We start from the raw sequence: 27232 nt of genomic DNA on the forward strand, positions 1-27232 counted from the left end.
TTAGTCTCCTTAGGAAAGGAAGAGTACAAGCTTATGTCCATTGCACACACAGCTTTAGTTTAGGGCAGAAATAAACTGAAGTTTCACAACCTGAGCTTCCTCTGAAGAATCTGTATGAGGATGTTGGGCAATCTGTCACACAATGGTATTACAATGCATTTGTCACATCTGTCTGGTTTAACTACTACTCATGAGAGAGAATGCCATTTACCAGCTCAAAAGGCACTCGTGAAGTTCACTTCCCCTCTTCTCTGTATTTCCTACAAACAGAGCAAGCCTTGAATTTATTTAGAATTTAAAAGCTTTTCGGTAAAAGGAGATGGGAGAACTGTATAGGGGGAACAGGGAAGTAATTTCTTATGGTTGCAATCAAATTGCAGATAAAAATAGGAAGATTGCAACATGTAAGCATGCAAACCAAAACATTCTCAGGCAAAGTCAAGTACAACATGAAAGCAACATCTGCACGTGACACTTCAAGTTAAAAAAGAACATTTGGGGGTGTGTAGTGCAGTATCACAGGGACGAGAACGAACATACTGGGATCACATCTAAATTTGCAGGCTTCTGGTATAAGCAGGAGGTAGTTAAAAAAAAAACAAACCCGGCCCTAATTTGGGAAGACTTGATTCAGTAAGCAGTGTTAAATACAATTGCATTCTGTGTAAGAGTCCAAAAGAATATCAACCCTTAAATCAAATATATACATTTTTAATATCTGAAATATTTACATGGTGGAACCTTTACACGATCCCATTTGTTAAGAACAGTGTTTTCAAGTGTCCTCTCCAGATACAAAGAACTAGTAACTCAAGGTCACAGTTTGTTTTCTGAACAGGTCAACCTGTATCCTTCAGTTAAATACAATATAGAGATACTGGAACACCTTTACTTAATTTGTTTGCTATTAAGAATTGTGTTTCAGAAATTAAAAATAATTTTGAGACCGTTTGCTCCCTGGAACATAGTTCTCCTGCAATCAAAAACAGCTCACAGCACATTATAGATTTGACTTCTTACCCAGGTATGAAATAAAAAAAATGCAGTTTACAGTACATGTCATCATTTATATCGTATCAGTCAATTCATAAAAAAACATACAAACAAGGCAGAAAATACCACCCTCTTTTTGTGGACAACAGACTGTGTACAGTAGAAAACAAAAGTCAGGGCTAGTTTAACAGTATGGATAAAAACAAGATTTCAGCTTTGTTTGAAAACTTATGGTTTAGTTTTCATGGTTATTTTGTTTTCTTTTATAAGAGACAGTTACATTCAAACAGGGCTTTTTTGTTTTGTTTCTAAATACTAAAAAAAAAGTTTTAAATTTCTTTTTTAAAAAACCTTCTGATTTTTTGGAGACAGAAGGGATAGTAGGTAAGGGCTAGAATGAAATTGAGCAGAAAAAAACCCCGAAAACCATTAGATAGCACTTAGTGAATTTAGTTCCTGCTCTTGTTTTAACTGAGCAAATAAAAAATTTCCTGTGATTTGCACTTTCTGGGAAAAAAGCAGAGGATCTGCAAGAAATTCATTAGTAATTCTTAATGGGCAACAAAGTACCAAGATTACTACTGGTTCACATTAGGAAGAGAAGTTTGAAGGAACTTCTTTTCCAGTCAGATGAAGAGATCAAATGAACACACAAAGCTGTTCTGTGAAAACAGCTCAAGACACTTATTTTTAAATCGTATTTTGATCATTCCTTAAATAAAAAAGGAGAAGTATGCTCCCAAAAAAACACTGATAAACTTGCAGTAAAATCCTTTGTCTTCATCTGTAACTGATATAGTTCCACATTAAGTGCAAATGTTTTGCAAAACAGGGATTTTTTTTTCTTAATATTTACAAGAATCAGAGTAACATAACAAAATTACCAAAGAGCATGTACAGTAGCTGCAGCTTATAAAACATACCGGTAATTGTACCTCGTGTATTATAAAGAGAACCAATGCAGGATTCGTTAACTAACTGAGAAGGGTAAAAGGGGCCTCAGAGCAGAGGACAAAAAAATTCACATTTTCTACATAAAAAAATACAGGTCTCAAGTCTCTGAGAACAGAGAGAATTCAAAGTCTCTGAACAATGGGGGGAAAAAAAGCCCAAAATTGAAATGGAACCCTAGAAGCAAGGAGAGTGCTTTATTTCACTAGGCCAATCTTCTTTGCTTCTGTCTCGTATATCAACAACCTCCACATTTTGACTATGAAAACTTCAGCTTCTTCATCTAGTACCTGTAGGAAATACACATTTTATAGATTATTTTTTACGTAATGCATTCTAGTTATAAAGACTAATTTTAGATACATCAGAATGACAAAACAGATATTACATAATACAAGTCTCTGAGAGAGGGACTGAATGCAACTCTGGTGTGTTTGTCTGCCCAGCATCAGTACATAGTTGACCAGGCTCTAACTATGTACTTGTACAGTGCAGCTGTTGAGCACTTAGAGGTAGAAGCAACAGTAAACTAGTATACAAAAGTGGTTTGGGAAGAGGCAGAGAAATGATAGGCTTGGAACCAATGTAAGAACAGGACATTCGCATGTAGCATTTTCCCTTAAATTAATTCCTAATCTCTGCTCATTTTCATTTGGAACTTCCTTGATATTTGTGAAATAAACCCTCAATGGATTTCTCTTCCCTGAACTTATTATCTAGACTTTTCTTGAACCTGTACAAACTTTTAGCGTCCACAGCATCTCTCCAAAGTTCCCCAAGTCACGTACTAGTCACACCAAAAACAATACTATCTTGCACTATGCATGTGGCTTCTACCAACTTTGCCTTTAAGTTTCCTTACAGGAAGAGAGTGGACCATTAGTTTTATTCACCTTTCAGTGTATGAAAACATGGTCAAACAGTAGCATGATTTCATAGTTTCTCTCTTCCAACACGAGGAAAAAAAGAGCCTTTACTCTTCTACAGAAAATCCCCTTTTGCTCATTGATTAGGCAAAGACCCACTAAACCACTAATAAAGATCTATTCATAAGAACAAGAAGGAATAAAAGTTTTTACTTCTGATCCAATTCTCTTATTGTTGATTGTGAGATCTACCCTTAGGGACAAAAATTTTTATTCCACATTTCTGAATAATACGAAATTCTGAAGAGGAGTCAGTAATTTGTACCCAGCTGCTGAAACTGCAAAATAATGCCTGTAATAGCATGATGTGCTTAATCATATCTAACATATGTTTTCTCTTATGGACTTGCTATTTTGCATAATTGACTTTAGGCTTCAGTAAAATGTAGAAGGTATATAAATCACAGAATTTCTGCTTACCATGGCAACATCATCCAGTATGCTCTGAGGTGAGCTGTGAGCCATAACCTGAAAGAAACAAATGTTTTTAGACTGAAAACTTCGAATAAAACCTATACACATTTTTTGACAAAATCCAGTTATGTCCAAGGAATTCTAGAAGTTTTCCATGTGCAATAAGTATTTTCAGTTCATCAGATTCCAGTAATAGCCATGGCAAAAATTAGTATTAAACTGCATCAGAATCCATTATACTGACTATTAGTTTATGGCAAATTACTGAGGAACAAGTTCCAGGAAGCTCCAGAGATTCACAGGTCCTGTATTTGCTGGTTATTCTCACATCTCCAATTATGTTTTCTTAACTTAAGGAAAAAGCTTCCCTTCCTTCAACAATAAGCTGCTAATGGAAGACAAAGGCAAAATTCTCCCTGTATTGCGCCTCGTAACTGGATTTATCATCTACTTCTTAAGTACTTTTTTCCCAGAACCAAGTAAGTTGTTTTTCAATACCACAAAATTACTTCTATTTATATATACATACACACACACATATATAATGTAAGCATGGCAAATATCCAGCTTCTGCTTTTGACTTTGCTATTCAACTGTGTCACAAAATTCTCAGCACTTGCTTTGCCTCTCATACAGTTGGTTGCCCAAGAAAAATCGAGACAAGCCATTATGAACACAAGTACAGGAGTCACTCTTGCAGTTTAAACAGGGAGCAAACCCCCAACTTCACAGAGAATGCAGAAAATACAAACCTTAGAGCAAACAAAGTCAACTAGTGTGGCTTCTTCTTCACCAATATATTCTATTATTTTCTTGTTGATCCATGGTCTAATTCGACGTTCCATTAGTGTCTGGGGAAAAAAAAAAAAAACAAAACCAAAATGAATAATTAGCTTAAACTTCACTCTGTTGGAACAACTGCCCAATACACATCTAGAAGATTTAAACAGCTATTTAGCAGAAGATATAATTTGCTATCAGTGATTTAACCCTTAGAGATTTGGCATCTGCAAGTATTTCTGAGAGCAACTAGAACATGTTTTTACAGTGTCTTTTTTCCTCCTTCCATAAAACTGCTTGGTAATTCATAGTGGCAATTCAAGAGAGACCAAACGAAAATAAGCAGGCATACTTCAGAATAAGGATTATATATAAACAAGAAATAGAGGACACAAGTTTGACTCCACTTGATGATGATGATGCTCAATCCACTGGGTCCCAGTAACCTTGTTTTTCTACTCAATTATAATGTTTACTAGGAAAAATTATGCCTTTTTAAAAATTGTTAAATGAATCAACTTACTGAATCCACAATTGACCAGTCAAGAGGATAAGCAAAGAGCTCTGGTTTTGCTGTGGGAATCTTCTCAATGAGACTCTTAATGTGTTTGCGCTTTTCTTCTGTATTGACACTGCCTTTGATATTGCTTTTGTCTTCTTCTCCATAATCCAGGGGAACAAGTTTCCTTTTCCGGGGTACATCGTCACTGTCTTCATCATCAAATTTATTGAAAACACTATCCACAGCAAGTTTCTTCCTTTTTACAGCATTGGGCTGATTAGGACTGTTGCAGGCACCTACAACCCAAAAGACAGAGTAACACATTTATCAACTGTAACTGAAACTAGTTTGCTCTTTCCCCATTACTTGAGGAATATTGCTTTGTATGCAACATATACGTCTGTGAATGCCTGGCATTGGCTTTTGGTCTCTCAAACTCTGTTACAAAAGTGGCAAAAGAGGTAAAGATCTTTAATGGAGTCTGTTGAAGATTGACCCATTTGAAAAATAGGGTCTTCTTTCTCTGCCCTGAAACCAATTACCACTCTCTCTGAGGGAAGACTTAAGTGAAAGGTTGCATCGCATACCAAAGTGTTCATCAGCCTAATAACACACAATCTCTCCTCATTCAAGATAGAACACAGTGCGAGCTCAGAGTGCAGCCTGGAATAACTTCATCAAAATAGTAAATAAAAAATACACAAACCTTCTGGAATCCAAATGTTCTTAGTTCTGCTGCTCAGAACTAACTTTCCTAAAACAGCAGGAAATTGCTAAAGTACTAAGGAACTCTAGGCTCAAGTTTCACTCACAACTGTCACCAGTTCATTGTGATATTCTAAAAGGAAGAAAAAACTCTAAATTTTCTTTTTTTTTTTCTTCCTTTTAAAAGGGTCTTAAGTAAATATAACTACCTAGGTCTTAAATTTAACACATATTTACATCAATGAAAAGTAGCAATGAGTTTGGAAAGAGATATTTACAGATATATTAAGGTGAAAAAGCACGTGAAAATAACCAATCCCAGCTCAGAACATACCTATAAAAATTAGCCCTTGAACATGCCTAAACTTCCCTCCTTTTCTGCCCTCAAGGTTTAAGATGAAGAGATCTCTATAAAAACTATCTTCTGGATAGGATAGGTTAATTCAAGCACAGTCCCTGGATTAACAACTACTTAATGTAAGTACATCAAACCATACGACATATTTGGAAAACTATATAACTACTCAGCTTGACAATTTTTATTTTGATCCCATATGGAAGACTGAAACAAAAAGTAAACTTGCCCAATTTGAGGCTGAGTCCTATTTTGGGCCGATGCTCCTCCAGTTGCTGTTGTTCAGGTGAATTTTCATGAGGAATAATAATGCCACAGGGAGATTCATCACCAGGTGTGTTAGGAGTTGCATTTCCACTAGCAGAAGAAACAGATGGAGCAGAACTGATGGGTCGCAAAGTTGGTTTAAGGCAGGGCTTTTGTTCAGGCTCCTCCTCCTCTTCCTCTGGCTCTTCTCTTTTTTCTTCTTTTTCTGCCTTGTCTTCCTCCTCCTCCTCAGATTCTGGCTCTTGTTTTATTTGTGGCTGCCTACGCCGCTCAGCCTCCTGCTCCATCTACAATGAAACAAACAGTTAGCAAAAACAGACACTCTCTCTAAACTAGTACTGTTTGAAAAGAATCAAGGATGCTCCTCTTTATAAGACTGTCAGTCAAGAAAAATACATGTAACTGCCGGCATTCTTGTAAGGTAAACTGATTAATTCAAATTTATTCTCAAACACCATCAAATCTGGATGTTATTCTGGAAAGTTTTTTTGTTTCCAATGTTCCTACTGCCTATCTGGACTTCTTTATAAGAAAACGTGAATAGAGAAAGTAGTAAATAGTAGATCTCTTACACAATTTTGCTCAATACAAACAGAATACAAAGGACTTGTTTTCCGGTCAGACCAACCACAACTCACCCTCTGGAGCTCTGCATCTGGATCTGGATGTCCTTCAGCCAGAAGACGCTGCCTAATTTCTTCTAATTCTTCCTTTTCCCTTTTCCTATCTCGTTCATCTGCTTCCATCTCTTTCTCCCTGTCTCGTAGCCTCTTCTGAAGAGCACTACCCCTACAAAAGATACACGCTTTTTATTGCGAGAACATTTCAATAAGGAGCTTGTACCACAATACAAGAACAACTTCATACAGATGTATCTCCCACTAAATGAAAATAACATTCATAAGAGCATCAGGCATCCTGTTTTTGTAAAAGAAGAATCTTAAGATACCAGATCTCAACCTTAGCGTACATAGTCTACCGCACCATATTAAACAGAAGTAGACAATGTGGCTGCTGATCTCTTTAGAGAAAGAATCAAGGTTTATAGGGTTTTGACAAGAACCACTTCTGCTAAATTAGTTTTACACAAATGTTAGCTAGTCCCATGCTGAAGGATGTTCCCAATTGTTTACATTAACAAGCTTGTTCTTCATATTATATACAGCTTCTTTACAGTGAATTATTTAGAGGCATGCTTATTATTCCCTTCTCTCTGCACCTTATTTTGACATTACACTGACCTTTTCCCTGACTCACAAAATAAGTGATATGAATGAGCAGCTACTCCCAAGCATTAACCAGTATAAGGATCTTCCCTTTTCCCTGTCACTTATGAAGTGACACAAAAAAAATAGGTAATTATAACCCTTACATTGCCACATTACTAGTCAAATATAAACTCCATAAGCCTCTGCCAACAAACGTCACAACTGTGTTAAAATGAACAATGGAGATTTTGTTGTTAGGAATACAAAGACATACCTATAATATTTTGGATCATCTCTATCATCATCATAATCTTCTAAGAATTCTTTCAACCGTTTGGCTTCTTTTGCCTGCAAGGAATTGAAACTTAAATAATGATTTCTGGTTTCCTTTCCAAGAGTTTAAAATTTATTATTGTTATTAGCAAGTTAATTGTAGATCTACTCTGCTTTAAACTAAAAATATGGAATTTTCCAAACAAAAAATGTTAAAGTTTTGGTATTGCATCCAGAGGTGTCCACTGGTATTGTGTCACTGATCTGCATACATAGATACATATACTCCCGCTCACATATATGTATTTATTTATTTGGGGATTTTTGTTTTATATTACAGATGAAGAGGATCAAAGTTTCTTTTCTCCAAATCCTTTAAGTCTGCTACTGGGTATTCTAACATGGCAGCCTAAGTGTATTTTATGAGTACTGCTTTGTTTCAAAAGCTTTTTTAAGACAGTTATGCACAGAAACAAATCTGATGGCTGTTCCTAGGATAAGCGCTCTCCTGTTGTGATACTGATAAAAACCATGTATCACTTATGTACAGGCCTATGTGGTATTAATGTGCAGACCTAACACTGTAGGGGGCAAGGGAGAAAGAGAGGGGACATGCTCTCCCCCTCTGATCAAATGAAAGGCAAACCCCCCAGTTCCTTAAGGAAAAATAAATTAGGACCTTCTAACCTGTATTTAAGCAATATTCTTAAACCAACAATAATATACTTCTCTGGTAATGGCTTTGAGAAACAAATTATGATTATGGTTGTAATTTCAGCACAAAATATAACACTGCTTTCTACACCTGTCATCCATAGACAGCATGCAGGAGGATTTCAAATGGAAAAGATCATTGAGTCAATTTCACACATTTTTTCTCCCTCATGCATTTAGAGGGAAAACCTGGATTCCCCATGAAGCAAAATATTTTATAATCCTCTTGCACCTGTGTGCATATATGCATATATGTGTGCATATGATGTTTGCATATATGGCTTTGAAGCAATTTCTAATCCATCATCTACTCTCTCAAAAATCTTCCCTCCTTCTCCAGGAAACTATGAAGTGAAATAACACCCCTAAAACATAAAATAACTTCTTTATGCTTTAGCACAAAACCGTTGAGATGACAGAATTATCTATCTTCCAAAGGCATCTTTTCCAATAAACAGATACATTGGTAACTGCAATAACTTCACAACTAATGAACTAAGGACAGGCGTTTATGAAGTGCTTAGATACATTAAAGAATATTGCATCATATTTCATAGAAGGTTTGGGCACATGAGCAGGTCTAGTTCACAAGTTACAGATGTAATAGTGTGTAGTTATCAGACCAGAGTATTTTGCAGCTGTCTGCTTCCCACTCTTTTGCCCTCACGGCCAAACCACTAGCCTTTGTTTTCCAGACTCTAAATAGTACTCCCATTTACTAGACATCTTCTGTTTCAAGTCTGTTAACGGGGGATTCTTTTGGTATAAAAACACACACGGTCTTTATACAAAATGAGAGCCCTGCTACTATCCATTAACACAACAAACAATAAGAATATTCCATTCTAAATGCGACCAAGAGAACAAAGCTGGGAAAATTACATGCCAAACTATAAATCTTACCATTTCCCGTCTTCTTTCTTCTTCCCTCTCAGCCTCTTTTTCGTATTCTCGACTTTTTTTTCGTTCTCTGATTTCCCAGTTTTTAAGACGCTGCAACAAAAGAAAATGCACTTCAATCCTCAAACATATTAAGAGCAGCAGTACTACTTCAAAGTTAGTTTGGATTGTTGTTTAAAATAACTGTACTATAAATAATTTGCATCATTTTAATTTGAAACATCAGAATAAAAAGTCTGTTTTGACAGTGACTTACATATTCTGCTCCAGCTCATGTACTCAAAGGATTAAAAACATATTTAGGGAAAAGAGAATGATGTACTTTATACTAGAGCACTTGTTATCAACTCTCAGAAACACTTTTTTATTTAAAGAACCCACCTCTTGGTATGCAGCTTCCTTTTCACGCAGTTTCCTCTCCAGTTTTCGTCTTTCGTAGGCATCTTCTTCATCTTCTTCTCGGTCTCTCTTCTTATCCTTTTCCCGCTCTCGTTCCCGTTCTCTTTCCCGCTCCCGTTCTCGTTCCCGTTCCCTCTCGCGTTCTCGTTCTCTTTCCCTCTCGCGTTCTCGTTCTCTTTCCCTGTCTCTACTTTTTTCTCTGAAGGAAAAAAAAAAACCAGAGTTCAGTGAAGAGCCTTCTCTATTCAATCAAAAATTAAAGGCATCTTAGAGGTTATTTTGTTTCTGCAGTTGTAGAAGATGGTTAGCTGGTATAGAAATGGGCATAAAATCAATACTTACTGATGGGTATTCAAAAACCCACTAAAAGTAGTTGTTTGAACACTAACCATTTACTAAGCATGAGCGTCACACATGGCTGAGTGAGGCCAGCATGTTATTAGCCCCACAAAGGTGTATCAAGCTCTGAGGGTGACCAGCAGTGTCTCAAAAACAGCTTAAAAAAATTAGCAAGATAGCATGATTTGGTGTGTTTTAAAAATGCAAAAAGGTTTTAATTAAAGGGAAAATAACAAACTATATAGAACAAGAGAGTAAATGCCATGCACAGTGCAGGGAGGTCCCTTTCATGTGCTAAGACACCCTGAAAAGCCCAGAGAATCTCTGCTCTCTTTTAAGTATTCAATGATCTAGGAGGGGGTTTTGGCTTGTGACCCAATAGAAAATAGCTACATTCCTTGAGGAACAGCTCAAGGATCCAACCAGTGCCTTTGTCCTGGCACTGGGCCAATTATAGTGAGAGAAGCATAGAAATTTCTGGTACTTCTTCCTTAAAAGTTCAGGATGAGGATTAAACTCTTTTCCTAATATGGGAACACCTGCTCAGGTGTGGAGATACACTGAAACGTGAACATATGGCTATTTCTTACCAGACTGTGTTAGCAGTCCTCCACAGCCAAAATCACCAGAAATAGAGGCTATCCTAAACAAATCTTTTGTGTTTATGTGGCTTACAGACAATTTTAACACTTCTGACAATATGATTTAAAGTGAAAGCAGCACTTGGAAGATAATATGATTAATCACAGGTTAAAAGAGTCATCCCCTTGCCCTTACTAAAAAAAGCTCACAATCCAAACAAAAAACCCAAACCAAACTGACTAAAAAAAACCCCCCAAAAATCCAACCAAGAAGCCCACCATGTAACTAAGGATATGATAAAACCTGCTTAAGCTAAAAAATACCACAAACATAAGGTAGCTTTATGCAGGAATAAAGCTAATAATGAAAAATAAGAGATATTTGAGACAAAACCAGTATGCTTAAGTCATAACTGGAGAGTTGCTCTGTGTATATTGCAGTTTTTATATTCTTGTGCTGTGGGGCATATCAAGTATTCTCCCAATTTGGATTTCCTGCTGTTACTCTGATCTTCCACAAGCATCATTCTCTTGAATGGCAGCTGATCTACTGAACCATATACATTTAGTAAACAGCACTGAGAAAGAGTGAAATAAATAGCAACTGAAGTACATTTACCTCGATCTGCTCCGATCCTTGTTGCGATCTGAACTCCTCTCACGATCTCTGTCACGGTCTCTGTCTCGTTCACGGTCTCTGTCCCGGTCCTTCGTTCGGTCACGATCCCTATCTCGCTCCCGTTCACGCTCCCGTTCCTTCTCCTTCTCTCGTTCACGTTCCCTCTCTCTTTCACGCTCCCTCCTTTCTCGTTCACGCTCACGTTCCCTTTCTCTTTCTCTGCGTTCTTTTTCAATTTCCTGTCTTTCTTTCTCCTTTTTGCCTTTTTCCTCCTCCAGTTTCTAAAAACCAACAAGAGAACTTTCATAGTTAATTTTGCAGTTACACAAACTGGATACTCCCGACGCAACACACATGGCCGGTAATGGAAATACCAAAACCGCCACTAATTTAAAAATATTAAATAGGGTTTGGTGGGTATTTTTTGGAACTATAAGTATGAAATCAAAATGCAGCAATCACAAGACTAAGTTTCGTGCAAAAGCACAGATCTACACAGACCAGCAATCTCCAACCTTAGCAGAGTAGGGCTGGCCTTGTATTACGAGCTGACTAAATTGCACATTCAGAGTGTGCTACCAGTCATGATGGAGGTGGGACTCAAATTCCACTGGCCCTATAAGCCAGTTGGGTACAAGCAAAGTGTGAACTTCCAGCTGATAAAATCAACTCTGTTCAATTAGGAAAATATACTTCAGTGGAATGCTTACTGGGACAGTGAGTTGTTTCCCAAAAATCTTGGCACACCAAAACCATCCTAGGTGAAAACTCGGGTAAAGAAATACATCCACTTACACACAGTGCATGTGGTTAAAACAGTGCACAAAACTGTCACTTTTCCCCTTTTCCCTCCCTAAAAAAGTCCTAAGTGTTCATTGGTAAGAACTAGACTCTGCAGTATGGAATCTTAACTTCCACCACTGCAAGATGGAGACAATTAAAAAAAGGTTGGAAATAGCTCTTTTGAAACACAGAAACTAAGGGTTACCTGCTACAGTTTTACTAAAAATTGTACAAAATTGCCACCTTTTTTTTCATATAGAAACAGTTCTTATGACCAGAATTCCTATAAGACAATAGAGAATACATCAACAGAATGATAGATAAATCCATCCTTGGAAGCAATTGTTATGTGTTAACTTACAGATGCTGTGCTAGGACATGGACCGCCAACACTGGATTAACCTTGCCTATTAGCTATGTTTCTGGGAGGAAGAGCAAGTACACGGTTCACAAATATACCAAATAACAACCAAATATACCAAATTTCAACCTGATGGATGCAAGAATACCACTTTTTGAACAAATATAAAGCAGAATAAACAGGTTTATCCCCTTTGGCTCCACGTTTACCATCACTGAAATGAAATTAAAAACTGGAACAATGAAACAGCATTTTCTCTGTTTTGTGTTTTTTTGTTCTTTTCTTTAAAACAAAGCATTTAAGACAACTTTAAAAAGCAATCTTACCTGATTAGTATTCTTCTGCCATAGGCACAGAGACCAGAGAACCGACAAAGGAGTACAGAAATAAAGCTAATTCACTAGTGATTAATGTATCCAGTGAAACTATGCTGCATTGATAACACAATACAGGCAAACCCATGTTGGATACATTGAAATCACAAAAGGAAAAAGGGACTAAAAATGGTAGGAATTGGTAGAAAATTGATGTGAAAAAAATAAAACTTAGATCCTATAATATACACTGGGCTGAAAAACTAATTTCTAAGGACTGTTTTGTTCAAGAGCTTTACAGTGTTAAACCTCAGTAGGGACAAATGTTAAACCAGGTTGTCAACTTTTAAAAACAACTTACCTCAAATTTCATATACTTTTAAAGAAAGTTTACATACTGAAGTGGTTGATACTTACAGATTATCTTAGATGTTCCAATAGAAATTTCTACAGTTGAACTCCTGCTTTTTCACCACTCTCAAAAACTTTCAGACTCAAAAACTTTGTTTACAGTGAGATTTCTCAAGAGAGTGGGTTTCTTTCTTTTATTAAAAATATATTCACAGAAGTGTAAATACACATGCACAAGTTTTGGTATATAAAAATCCTTATCCTAAGTCCACTTTCTTAAAATCCAATTGAAAAAATAAATTGGTGTATTTTGTAATCAAAATCTGACCTCAGTCAACTTCTGTAAACCTAAATAGAAGGATCTGACAGGGTAATGGGATGGGAACAGTATCAGATAAACTGAAGTAATGAACAGAAATGAACAGGTAGAAGAATTTTAAATCTTACCTTGAGCTCTCTTCAGACTCGTCCGTGCTGTAAATGGACGCCCCCTGCAATGCTGATACCCTGACAGTCTGTCGTTATTGTTTATAAACTCATACCAAAAACATGCAAAGGTTCACTGTGCTCACTAGCCCACTGCTAAGGATTCAATAGCCCCTTTTAAACATATCCAATATACACAATGACTACTTCCAGTTGATTTTTAATGTTAAGAAACCCAAAATAGCCCCCCAAAAATACAGATCAAGGGCAGTGAAATGCCCAACAGCTTCTGAAATAGCGAAGCTTGCTTTTTGTTTGTTTTGTTTGCAATTTTAAAAAAAGTATTACTTGTTTGTGTTTTAGTAACAGTGACAACTCGGGGCTTGGAATTGAACATAATTCTACTGAAGTTTCACCACTAACCAGTTTCACATTCAATTGCTGAGCTTCTCCAGATGACTTTTTCTAGATTTTTTCCCCCAGGTTTCTATCTTGAACAACTTTTGTCAAGAGAAAAACTTACAATAACATGTAGTCACCTGTGTTCATACTGATATGGTTGCATGAAAACCACCCCCAGTGACTGCATGTGGTAAAGCTGAACAACACGGGCGCACTTCACCTTGCTGTATCATCAACATTTTCTTTAATGTTGATTTGGGAGCATTTTGAAAGAAGAGTGTGCGCTCAAAAGAGCAGCTTGTTGATACTTCCCCAGGCCAAGGACCACTCCAATTCTTGTTGGGGAAAATACTAATACCAACTTCAAGCTAAACACTAAAGTAAGAACATCACATGCACAATTGTGCTCTCCGATCCACAAGTATTGCTTTCCAAAGCAGAAACATTCACATATGCACTAGCATTAGTGGAAACTTCTGTAAGTGGGGACCCTGGGGTGGGACTTGATGCGCACAAATATTTCCAAGCCAGTTACCCCTTTGCATATTTTTCTGAGGGGGCATCCATAAGTATAATAAAAAACAGAAACTCATACTTACATCCTATTCCATGTTACTTTCCAAGCTGTGAGTTTCATCTTGCATTAGTCACCATATGATCTCTATCATAATGGTGGGGGTCAATGAATAGATTAGCTTTATGGGAATTTACAGTTCTTCCATGCATCTAAAGTTTGGTAAGTCTGGTAACCACTGACCTAGTTTTAATCTTCCCCCACTCTTAACTTAGAACTATTAAAATAAAAGACTTTAATTTAATTCACGTTTCATCTCTTCAAAAGTCTTGGATAATGTTACAAATCTACCTAAAGAAACACACTCAAGTGTTTGTCTTATACTGCAGCCCCGTTTAGCCTTCACTTATAAATATCTTGACTTAATGTATGTGTAGCAACTTAAGCTGCCTTTATTCATGCTGAAGTGAGAAGACTGAAAAATACTCAGTAGCAATCAAAGTCTTAGCATAAAGACGTCACGGGCCACTTTAACGTGGCAACTGTCTTTTTCTGACTTGTAAAGAACTACATGTATATTAAACCTAATATAAACATAATTTTAAGTGATATTGCAATGTACTGCTAAATTTTATAATAGTGGTTTTTTTGGATTTTGAAAAAGCCTAATTTTTATCAAGCGCAAAAACAAGAATACTACCTTGTGTGTGTCTCTGAATTTACTGATCTCTCTTGATATCAGGTCTCTTTTGTCTTCCTCCATTTCTATAGCATTTATATCCTCCTAAAAAACAAGGGGGACAGGAGTAAAAGCATTAACAGCCATCTGTACAGACACAGGAGAACAAGAGAAAAGCTGAAGGTTAGAAGTTTTCAACCCGTCTTGCAAGAGATAAATAAAGTCCTTCTGCAGTACCAAACCTGACAGTCTGATGTTAATGAGTGGAAAAAAAAAAAATCAGATGGACAAGAGTCACAAATCTGGCAACTAGCAGTAAACATAGTCATTGTCAAAGCCTACAATGTAAACGAACCTTGGTGATGAGTGGATAAGGTATCAGTGGGGCCACTGGAAATCTGCGGAAAATCTGCGGAAAAATCCACGGAGATTTTTTTTTTTAAAAATAGATTGCAAACTACTCTGAAAAACAATGTTTTGTATGTTTGTACTACAAAGCAATATTGTATTGCTGTGATCTCATTTCTCTGATTCAACAAAGTTACAGAAGAACCTCGCTAATTCTCCCTTTGCTGAACTACTTAAAAACACATAGTGATGTCTCATGTTAGTAAGACTTCACTGAATTACAAGTGTACTACAGGATATTAGTACGCTATGGTAGCATCAGAAACAAGGCTAAGCTACACTTGCCAAAATAAGTAAGTATATTTGCAGTGGGTATGTCTTGATTTTATTTACTCGCTAATTCGCAGAATTTGGTAGATCACACCTGCTCTTAGTGCGAATTAGCGAGGTTCCCCCGTGCTTGAAATTGAAAACCAGAATTCACTCACTCTCAGCTCTCCACACACATTTTCAACTCCCCCACAGCAGTCATGCCGTCAACCCAGAAGAACTAACAGCCTCTGCTGCTAACACCAGCAGGAGTCATCTCCACACCAAGCTCTTCAGGGGACAACAGCCCCAAAGCTGGTGAGTTTTCACACCCCCCTCACCACCCCCACAATATATCTGTATCCACCTTCCCTTTCCCCCCACCCTCAACAGTCTTTCTCTCCCCTCTCCTTTATGCACAAGAGAACAACAAGCTAGTACCATCTCTTCACTCCCACCTCTATCCACACAGGCCAAAGATGGCAACTTCCAAGTTTCTTGTCTTCCTTCCCAGTATGGGAAGGATGATGGGGTGCAATTTCAACCCACAATTGCTGCATATTTTAAAAGAGCTTATTTGGCTACTTGACTAGCTCAGATCAGTAAAGATCTACACAACACAGAGCTACGAGAATATTGCTCTGTCACAGGGACACACTCAGCACCCAGCTCTTCACGACTGCAAAGGTCTCTTACAATGTTTAACTACCTGGCATTTTTCATGGCCATAGATGTGTATATTTACCCACAGGACAATAAACATTGTAACAGTCTCATAACAAAAAAATACAGCTGATAGCATTAGACAGTGACTCAGTTGCACATTGTCATCAAAGAAAACATCTCCCAAAGAGAGGGAGAGGAAAGAAAAACAAATTCTCAGCTCAGCACTTTTATACCTCAGGTTGGCCATGACTAACAATGCTGTGGGAAGACAGACTTGCTCCCTGAGGGAGATGTTTCTTGCACCACATTTGAACTCCATAAGCATTTGAAACTGCATCATTGCCTTGGAATAGGTACTTTGCAAAAGACTTAAGTGGGTAAAAATCTTCATCAAACAAGTTTCCAATCTCTTTCATATAAGGTGCAGAACGGTAGGTGGGAAAGCCCATTTTCCCATGGTTAGAAACTTTGCTGGAAAAGCTAAGTCTGAGTTTGCTTATCCTTGTTCCCCCTTCTCCATTTTCTTTTAATCCATAAAAAGGTCATTCACAGAAGCAGGTCTAAACCAGAACATTCATTCCTGCTTAACATGGGTTTTTTTTCACGTTGCACAAGATAGGAAAGCCGGCTGACCAAATCCAGCCAAATTGAGACGTGTTTAAAAGTGATTTTGTAAGGCAGGAAGATTACAATATGCCTTTCATCCCTGAAGGATCCCTTCAAGGACATAGACAACTAACAAAGTGCTTCCACATATGGGTATACAGCTGCAACCAGTTGGATCAAGGCACACTACAAGAATGCGTACTATAAGCAGAGAGAAGAATTTTGTCAAAAACTACCAAAATTGTGACATTACAATAGTGCCCTGGCATCTTTCCCTCGAAGTGGATGGTATGCAGGAACTCTTTGCAGTTGTTTTTTTAAGTTTTTATCTGAAAAACCCTATATGCACATACAGATTAAACTGCACTAAATTCAGTATTTCCACCTTCAGAGGGATGAAAGGTCGGTTCAGTCCTGCCCAGATTCAAACCTGTTCTTCCAAGAAGTTTATGTGCTTAAATGCCTAAACCATCCTGAAGTGATGGTGTTTATAACTGACTAGCTTTCAGCTCAGAAAAAAAAAAAAAAAAAAAGAAACTGCTGCTGACATCAATGCTTGTTGATTTGTTTTCTCATCAGAAGTTTAGGTTTAAAGTATTTGCACAAGGTTTGGCCATTATATAAAGGTGAGTTGAAGAAAAAAAAAATCTGTTTTGTCCAAAATCAAAACACATACGTCCTCCTTCTTTTCCTTTTTCTTCTTCCTGGGGTGAGAGTCAGATTCCTGGGAGGGGGCATTGAGCTCGCTGGAATATTCTCGTATTAAGACTTCAATGGCCCCTTTAATTATCTGATCTCTTCTCTTCGTTTCCTCATCCAGTGCTTCATCATCATCATTTGTTGTCTCCGGTCTGGAGTTCTAAGGAAAAATGGCAAAGCAACAAGACTTAAAAAATTGAGAGTAATAGTGGTTTTCTCAGAAGTTCACCTTTCATCATCACATTCATGCCCCTACATTATTTACTATAAAAAAGCAAAATCCCGAACAAAAAAAAAACCCCAACAACAACGAAGAAAGAACAAATGCATACAAAAAAAGAAACCAAAAAAAAACAACAACTCACCACATGAAAACCAAACCACCTACAAATACAAGTAGTTATCAATTGCATTGTATTAGTCAGATCTTTTCACACTGGCAACACCACAGTTTATTGCAGTTTTATGGAATGGCTGCAGAGAGCTAGTGTAGGATTGTATAAAAAAATAACATAATAGAACAGAAAAATGGATTAGGGCAGTTGATAGGAAAAGAGAGAGCACCCACATGCTCCCAGAAAGGCAATCACTATAGTGCAGCTCTTGGTCAAAAGTTTTGCCTTTCATATTCCAGAACTTCAAGTCACTTCAACAACAGCTCCTCTAAGCCTTCTACTTAAGTGCCATGCAATACAAATGCCTACCTAAAACTTCCGAGCTGCAACTTCAAATGGGAGAACTATATTAAAGAAACATCATTAGGGAAAACATTCCTTGCACAATGAACTATTTTTTTAATTATTGGTGATCAAGTACTTCACAGTTCCTCATCTTTTTGCCCCTTTCAACCTTGTAGGGAGGAAAAGGAACTCAAAGAAGTGCCTTTCACTAAATATTATATGAAAGGGTAGAATGATGCACACCAAGCAAGGTCGCCCACCTCTCGATCCCCTGAATCTTTTAGAAAAATGGAATCTCACCTGAGAATCCAGCTGGGTATCCCGTCAAACGATAGGTGGTGGGTGGAGTGAGGGGGGGGAAGGGTCTGATGGAGCAGCAGCTAAGAATGAGGGGGAAGGGAGGATTCAGTTGGAGCTGAAGAAGCTGCCAGACCAAGGAGGAGCAGGCTGAAAAGAGCTAGAAGGTAGTGACAGGGGGTGGAATTGAAGAGATGCAGGGAGAAGTAGTGACCAGGGAGAGGAGCTAATTAGATAAAGGTTTGCTTAGTGTGTCTCTACATGAAATTGTGTTGTAGTTTATGTTTGATTTTTTAATTAAAAATATTTGAGAAAATCTTAAACTTTTGGATCCAAGTGGCACCAGCACACCAATGATGGTATGAAAGGAATTGCAAGCAGTTTGATTACAATGCACTTCATCAACACCCCTCAGCAATTCACAGCCTTTCTGTGCACACCACAAAAAAGAACAAAAAACCAACCAAATCCAATAAAACCCAACAAAAAACATGGAGCTAATCTCATTCTACAGTTCAAAATAATGGACTCATACAGTTGCCTTCACCAAAGTCACAATCAGTACCTGCTGCTACATTAAAATCAATCCTCCCAGCCTGACTGTAACTCAGAGGGGCTCACAGAAAACAAAATTCTTGAGAGATGTACAAGAACTCCAGAAATACTTCAAGCTTGTTTGTAATATCAGCTGTGAAGCACAGTAACACAGGTGATGCCACCATGAAACAAGGAAGTACAGAATTAAAGGGCAGTCTAACGAAGCCCTAAACTAGGCTAAGAGCTAGTATAGTACTCCATTCAAACCTCACAAAGCTAGCACCCTGCTTTACTAAGCCATTGCATTTACCCCAAACACAGGGTATCCAAGTCAAAAACATTTCAAGTACTTCAAGTCATTATTATGCCTCTACTTCTGGTTAGGTAAAATGAAACTTAAGTATCTGTGTTTCCACTCTAGTCTACACACATTTAAGAAAAATTCCAAACTGAAACTTTTAAAATTTAGTTGCTACAGCATGATTAGCATTTTTAGTTTTCTGAACAAGAGCCTCTTCTCACTGTGATTTTACAGCAAAAAAAAAAAGTTTAAAGTGGTATCTTAAGGCACATGCAAAACTTTAGAAATTAGAGACAAAGCCCAATTAAATTGGGAGTGAAACACACTATTTTAGCAAAGAAACAGACACAATTAAATTTAATGCAAACTTGTCTTTTAAGTATCTCTGCATCTCAATAAGAATTCAACACACCAAGTATCTGCAATTATCCCAAAACAGATCCTTAGATTTAGACAGGGATAATAAGAAAGCAATTTTTCCACCTACTAAGTGTCTGAAAGTGGCCCACTGCCTGATACCTGTCTCTTTTACTGAATGATCTACTTCCTTTCACTGATTTGCTCAAAAAGATCATCAGTGGAGGGGAGAGAAACCTCAATTTCCCTCAGACAGCCAATTTACAGATGGACATAGTAACTTTCTTCTAGGCTTTAAGCACTTTCAAGAGTTTCTAAACAAAAATGAAGCAACAGAATCAAAACACATAGCACCTATCACTACACTTCATAATGAATTACAAAATTGATTCTAGAAATGTAGTTGTAGCTTGCAGAGTTCAAACACTATAGAATTAAGAGCTTACATTTCTCTGACTTTCAACATATCTTCAGACTCACTAATGTGATTCTGGCAAAATCCTAAAAGGAATTAAAGACATAGAAAGGAGTAGAAACTGAGACATGCTCACAATCTGATCTAGCAAGTAACGTTACACTGACATTCTAATAAAAGAATGCAAATCACACATGATATACATACCCCATTAGATGCCTTTTTCTTTGCTTTCCATTCATCTAGCTGAGCCTTTGTCTTTGCATCAACTTTGACCAGCAGCTTCTTCTCTCCAATCTGGAGGTCATGGAGTAGTCTCAGTGCTCGCAGGGTGGAATCTGGCTCTTTGTACTCACAAAATCCAAAGGCTGAAATGGATGATTGAAATGAGTGGTAAAGGCATTAAAGCTCCTCAGGCAATTTACTTTGTTTAAAAATTTATTTTCAATCGATAAACTTGGAACACAGGCACTTGTTTTATAAAAGCCAGAAGTACAGTTATCTTTGTACTTATCAAAGTTCACTTATCTTTGAGTTCATCAGACTGAATTCATCTTTGATATCATTAACAGGCCAATAAATAAGATGGAACCAGTACACAAATGGTAGATGTCCCATCCTGGAAACCTTCCTGGTCAGGTTGGATGGGGCTCTGAGCAATCTGATCTAGTTGAAGATGTTCCTGCTCTTCAAAGGGGGCTGGACTAGATGAACTTTAAAAGGTCCCCTCCAACTCACTATTGTGTTTGTAAAGCTTTTGACATATCTGTCTTAACTAAGAAATGCAGTCTATATGACATCTCAGGTGGATTTGCAATTGTTTGATTTCAAACTAAGTTTTCACAACAGTTATGTAAAGTTTTAAATGAGAAAAACATTTTATAACAGCAAAATAAAAAAAGTGTGAGATATAAAAAAGCTGAAAGAACTGAACTACATCCTTAAAAACAAACAAAAAAAAAAAACCACAAACTTAGCAAGATGCGAAAACACAGCAAAAAAATAGTAATCAAAATTGATTCCTGCAATCACTGGAGAAAGGTCACAAAATTTAAATCAGTTCAACTTGACTTTAAGAAAAGTAAATTTTACATCAGAAAAACATCCTTCATAGAGAAGGACAATACATATTATTGGAAATTACTTATAAAACTTTAGGAATAGTATCTTCCTTTGAGGGCCAAGTCCAAACCAGCAAAGTTTTCTCAGGAACAGTGTATAAAATTATTCAGTTCCAGAAAAGAAAAGTAAGCAAAACTAGCCTCCCAAGACATTTTTCCATTTAATCTTTCTCAATGATATTATTTTATTCTCAATTCCAGAAAATACTAGCCCTTTACTAGAAAGCATTTTGTAGCTATCATATTACAGCATCTTAAAATGTAAAATGATTAAGAACAGCAGTGTGTCAAGATATTAAAAAGCTGACAGCTAATAAAAACAAGAACAGATTTAAATATTTTGAAAAGCATGAACAGTTACCTTGAAGTTTTCCAGATGCACCTTGCACTCTCTTCCAACTCAAAACCAAACCACATTTCTACAATTAAGAGAAGTATAATTAATTATTATTTTATATACAAAACATTACAAAAACATAAACACTTTTTGCAAAAGATTATAAAATTTTAAAAAATATGAACGCTACTAAAAATAAAATACGTCTATATTCACGGACATCTATAGTGTAAAAAAAGCTGTACTCTTTACTTACTGAATGCAGGCATAGTGGGCTGCTATTCCAGTTAGTGGGAATAGCTCTGCTTTTAAGTTTCAATACACTGCTTTCATTACTTTATTCATGAGCCGGGGATGAAATTTAACAAGCAGTCCACTGTACTTACTGCTAGAAGCTGCCGTATGAGCATGTCTGAGGCCTTCTCCGAAATGTTGCCCACAAAAACAGTAGTAGTAGGACCGCAGTTTTCATCATTTTCTTTGTTCTTTAAGCCAGGATGGTCCTTTCTGACTCCCAAATGTTTTCCAACCATAGACACTGTGGTAGGAACTAACACCTATAAAGAGGAGGAGAAGTTGTAAAATAAAGCATTGGATTGGTTTGGTTTTTTATTTAAATCAGTAAGACATAAGACTTAGGGATGCACACTTATTTCAAATTTGAATTTTCATACGAACTTTAGTTAGGCTTATGGAGTAAGACACCAATAAACAGTTCAGGCTTTAATACTTTCTACGACACAAAAAAAGATGGCCATTTTCTGGCAAAGGAAGATAACAAAAGGTGTAACTGAACACAGCCACTGGAGGTCTCAAGGTGAGCCTATAGTAACATTAGGTATTATTTCTACAAATAACAAAAGTGCAACATTTGAGTCACCAGAAGCTGAATTTCCTTACCTAATAGTGTAAAAACCAGGCTGTGAACAGAAAAGTAACTCCGGCTCAAAGGCTTCAATGGACACATGATCTTAAAGCTTCCACACAGTGAATAAACACTACTGCTTTTTTCAATGAACACATAACCCAAAGCCTCTTTACATTAAGGAGCAAATGTCTGTAAATTAACTGTACAAAGACAGGCATGATCATCCACTCCATTTTGCTACACTTCTTTCACCTTCTTTCAAGATTTAACAGTCCTCTCTTCTCAGAACACTCTTCTAGAAGTGTCACTTACTGTAAGTTATTTTAACCATGAAACCAAATAATAAATTTGTTTCAGTATCTGTTTCAAACACACTGGTTACCATGAAGGTATCATCCTGTAGGAGATAATACAAGCTATCAAAAAATTTTGTATTTTGGGGAGATATCACTTCTGCAAAATTGCACAAACAATAACTCACCCTGTAGTCAAGAAGTAATGTTTATATTTTGAAGCCCTCTTTTTTCCACCCAAAAATCATAACTCCCCTTCCAACTTGAAATTAGTAAGATAGACAAAGAAACCTTTCATTTGCTTTTCCACAGATGGGTATTAGATGCAACTCTTCCCTTCCCTGCAACATGGAGGCAGTAAGCTTACCTGTAAGCTTTCTCAAATCACATGTTTTTGGACAATCCAGCAGTGCTGCCTTATAAACCTGGATGAGGTAATACCTCCAGGGTACCAAGTCAGGGCTACAAACTCCAGAGCAAAAGACCTGGAATTTCCCTGATCTAACTGTACGGGACAGGAAGGTGCACACATGATCCAGAGGCAAAGCCTAAACCACTGTGTTTGAGAGAAGCATATCTTTTTGCAAGAACAATAATTGCTTCACCTCTGCAGCTGGTAGCTCCAGACATTACTTCAAGCTTTGTCCAGGTCAGAAATTAACATAACATTTGCATTATAGTTGCATTTAAAACTAAGCATTTTCTTTCACAATAGATTTCTGATGGAATAGAGCAAAACAAAATCACTGTTGACATCTACTAAGTTTTACTCTCCATTTTATTTGGCTATAATCTCACCCCTACTGTAATACTTACAGTTGGAGCAGGAGCCATAATGCCCATTGGTACAGGAATCATAGGGGTCCCTGAGAAAGACAATACATTAATATTAGTCTGCCCTGTTGAGAACTGATGAATACAAATGAAATTATTGAAGACATGGTTTTCAAACTAGACAGCAATTTTGGTCAAATAAGAATTTCACAGTACTGATTACCAGTAATTCCTTAAGCATTCCAACAAAGTACATTAGCATACCATAGGCATCCTAGTCACTTCCTGGTACTACCATTTCAAGTTTTCCACAAACAAATCTATTTTCAGAGCAGATTCAAGCCACAGTGTTGTTCTAGAAGACAGTAGAGTGATGAACGAGGCAAGGAATTCCTGAGAGCAAAGGCAGCTGATGCCCTACAGATAATCTCGCTCCCAGCTTACATAATTCAAAGAGCACAATCATTTCTGCACATGGCTTTAGGGATGAGGTTCTGCAGTCAATGGCATGAGGCTTCATGCCACTATTTATGGAATACCTTAATTAATGGAAGGCAGCATAAAAAAAAAAAAACTCTATCGAGAAGCTGCTGAATACTTCATTTGGCAGTCTCCAACATCTAATTTAGAAAAATACTGAATTTAAATAATATTCATTAATTAATAACAATATTTTAAATTAATATTTCATCAGATGAAATAATTCAATACTTCTTTTACATTACCAAATTCACGAGCAGCTTTAAGTACTTTCATGAGCCAATATCTGATCATAAGAAAGGCTCTTTATCTGTCCATGCCAGCTGCTAGAGTTTCAATATATTAAGTGAATGGATTTCATCAAAACTACTTGTTGGTCAGCAGACACATGGAGACTTGGGAACAGTGAAGTCAATCTCATGTTCTTCACAGGGATCCCACATCTCTTTTTTTTTAATTCTAGAAAAGCTTCCATTGTTTTTTTCTTCAATCCCTCCCTTTTGATCCTTCTCTTACTGCTGTGTTCAGAGAATCCTAAACTTCTGCAATCTGCTGCCCCTGGACTTGTTTCCCATTTTCTCTAGTGTTTAGTCTTAAAACACTTCTCCTCAGATATCCTTTCCAGCTTTTTCCTCATCCAGTCTGGTTTTACTTTATTTATGTTGTTTTTTTATTTTCTCCAGATCTCAATCCTCTTCCTCAGTCCCTTCATATTAAGGTCATACTACCTCTTGTTCCTCCAAACCATTCAGACAATCAAAACTGTATTGCCCTCCCATGTTCTCAGTTTTAATACACCATGGCAGCTCACAGACTGTAGCAACTACTCCCCGATAAGACTGGCTGTGCAGCCCTAAAGTTATTATAATTATCACAATGGCTTTTAAAGTTACAACTCAGTAAACACACTTGTGTTATCATTGATACCTCCATGAAACTATCTACCCAATATTCAGCAGAAGCCACAGAAATCCACTGAAATACTGGGCATCACCAGGAAACATAACGACCACAGGTGTAATTTAGCTGCTACACAAAAGCTTGGTGCACCTACAGTTTTGGCGACAGCCTTACAGACCTGATGTCTGCAACCCAAGGCTGCCCAGCCTCAGAGAACAGCAGCTACATGACTTCACTGGTGAAGCAGCTGCTGTACTAGGAAAGGCTGCACAACCTGAGACCCTTCAAGTCATGAAACATGGCTGAGATGTACAAAACCATAAAAGTCGATTCGCCCGACTCCCACATCAGAACTGCGACAAGAGGGAGAGACTGAGTAGGCCAGTGAGTGTAAAGACAGACTTAAGAGAGTAGCACCCTTCACAGCAGTTAATGAACTTCTCAAATTTGGTTCAGGACGTGACAGAGATGGACAGAGTAAAAAAAAATCCAAAATGTTCATAAATGACAGATTGAGAAAAAGACAAAGAACAACAAAAGATCACACTCTAAGACCCCTAACACTACAGGTGTATGAAGCAACAGACTCAGAAAGCAGACAGGGATATATGCCCACCCTAAATACTGCCTTCTAGTCCCACTGCCCACATTATGCACCAGCCCATATGGACTGCAGGTCTGACCTACTACAGCATTTCTGGCATGCAAAATGGGGTTTTTTTACATCTTAGTGGTATCCAGTAATCTTCAGAGATTCACTGGAATAACCTCCTTATCAAACCTTCCACACTATATTGGGAAATGCTAGACCTTCCTGGTTTTAGCAACTGTATTTTTAAGCAAAGCAAACCACCTTTCCTAATTTCGTTATTATGCAAGCAAACTACTTCAGCTGAAACTTTTCAGAAAATTACAGGCTGAGGTAACTAAGACATGCATTTTTGACCAAACATCTAGCAAAAGATCATGGTGTAAGCCACTAAAATTGTGATCTTACATATGGACTAAATTCAGAGCAGACTTTCATAACATCTCTGTGGCATTTTCAGCTCTACTGATGTGCTCATACTAAGAAGTGAGATCTATACCCTCTACAAGTCAAAATATGTCATCTGCACTGGTAAGCAAATCAAGTTTCTCTTGTGCAGAGAAAAATTTTATTCTCACCTAATACCAGGCTTCTCCACTCTACATACTATTCAATACTAAAATGAGACTATTTAAACACAAGAGAACAAAAAGATCTTTGTTACACATACTAAGAAGCAAAATGTTCAGAGCAGAAAATTCTATCAGGCATTTTAAAATATATTTCAGAAAGTAATTTTTAAAAGTATCTGGTGTTTTATACACTAGTATACATAAACTGGAGCTAAAATAAGAGGTAAGATTTTAAAATTCAACCTGAAATTTTTGATGGCAGGATGTTAACTTAGCAAGAACTCTGCCTTTATCAGAAAATAGGTAACATCTCATGGTTCTCAAGAAAAAGGTTTAGAAAAAATACACGCAAATAAAGATTAGCCTGATAAATGATGTGCAAAAATCTTTTTGTAGTTCAACCATCCATTTTTTGAACGCCTCTACTGTCTACAAAACACTCCCCCACAACACACTTTAAGACAATACAGACAGGACAGGAGCTATTTTCTGCATCCCTTGTGATGAATTCTGGAGGTAATTCTCTGATGTATTCCCCTCTCCCACCGGCTCTATGGTTTCTTGCCTCCAGTCATCATTGTGTATATTCACGATGTACAGAAAGCAAGTGCTTCCAGACCAACAAATTAAAATCTCAACTCAAAAAACAGAGCATGATCTTACAGATAAACAAAGAAAAAAGGTAGGAATAATTCTGGGAAGATTAGAAGAAATTATAAGGATAACTGTAAATTTCCAAGATTGGAGGAAAGAACATAAGAAGCAAAATAAAAGTAAGTGGGACATCAAAAACTGAGAAAAACAGTGCAACAAGTTGGACCTTCTCTGAAAGTTACTCCTCTATTTTCACATTACACATACTCAGCATACCCAAGAGTTTCCAAAGGCTATTACAACGGATTACTGTCAAAACAGTGGCTCTGGAACACCTAATATTAACAGAAATTGCCACTCAGCTTCAATCTTGAATAAAAGCTCAAGAAAAGTCCAGTATTTCATTTCTAGTCAAAAGCAAACAGTTTTTGGTAGACCAAAAGGAGCTTGCTCATATGACATGATCTGTGGGAAAACTAGAAACTCAACTGCAATGTACACAAATCAGAGTTACTGAGATGTATGCTTTATGAAAGTTACTGGCTTTAAAGGAATTCAGAATAATATCAAGAAATTAATTTGTACATACTTCCATATATTAATATAACTTACCAGGAGGTACAGGTGGAGGAAAACCAGGAAACTGTGGAGGTGGGATCCCAGGGGGAAGTGTTGGGATTCCCATAGGGGGGCGATTCAAATGAGGTGGAAAAGACATTCTTGCAGTCACAAT

At 37.2% G+C, this 27232-nt stretch overlaps 1 protein-coding gene across 2 annotated transcripts; it reads right to left on the bottom strand.

The window, feature by feature from the left end:
* Positions 1-690: 690 nt before the first annotated feature.
* RBM25 (RNA binding motif protein 25) lies at positions 691-27232 on the bottom strand. Of its 2 annotated transcripts, XM_066321302.1 has the most exons (18): positions 27112-27232; positions 23407-23456; positions 21816-21986; positions 21454-21511; positions 20179-20339; positions 17362-17544; positions 15112-15165; positions 14778-14861; positions 10927-11207; positions 9370-9586; positions 8992-9081; positions 7376-7449; positions 6532-6682; positions 5856-6180; positions 4588-4862; positions 4037-4135; positions 3291-3338; positions 691-2234 (listed from the first exon to the last, which is right to left on the bottom strand). In XM_066321302.1, the coding sequence occupies exons 1-18, from the start codon at positions 27215-27217 to the stop codon at positions 2142-2144; spliced, it is 2520 nt and encodes an 839-aa protein (XP_066177399.1). In that variant the 5' UTR covers positions 27218-27232; the 3' UTR covers positions 691-2141. The 2 variants fall into 2 exon arrangements, with proteins under 2 accessions (XP_066177399.1, XP_066177400.1); XM_066321303.1 differs by lacking the exon at positions 15112-15165.

This window comes from Sylvia atricapilla, chromosome 6, assembly GCF_009819655.1.
Source record: "Sylvia atricapilla isolate bSylAtr1 chromosome 6, bSylAtr1.pri, whole genome shotgun sequence".
Taxonomy (NCBI): Eukaryota; Metazoa; Chordata; class Aves; order Passeriformes; family Sylviidae; genus Sylvia; species Sylvia atricapilla.

Coding starts and splice junctions, on each gene's coding strand:
- RBM25 (XM_066321302.1), bottom strand. CDS start 27,217: ATGTCTTTTCCACCTCATTTGAATCGCCCCCCTATGGGAATCCCAACA. Junction 17,545..20,178: donor AGAAAAAGGCATCTAATGGG/GTATGTATATCA, acceptor ATTTTTCCTTAG/AACTCCAGACCGGAGACAAC. Junction 9,587..10,926: donor AAGGATCGGAGCAGATCGAG/GTAAATGTACTT, acceptor TTTTTCCTTCAG/AGAAAAAAGTAGAGACAGGG.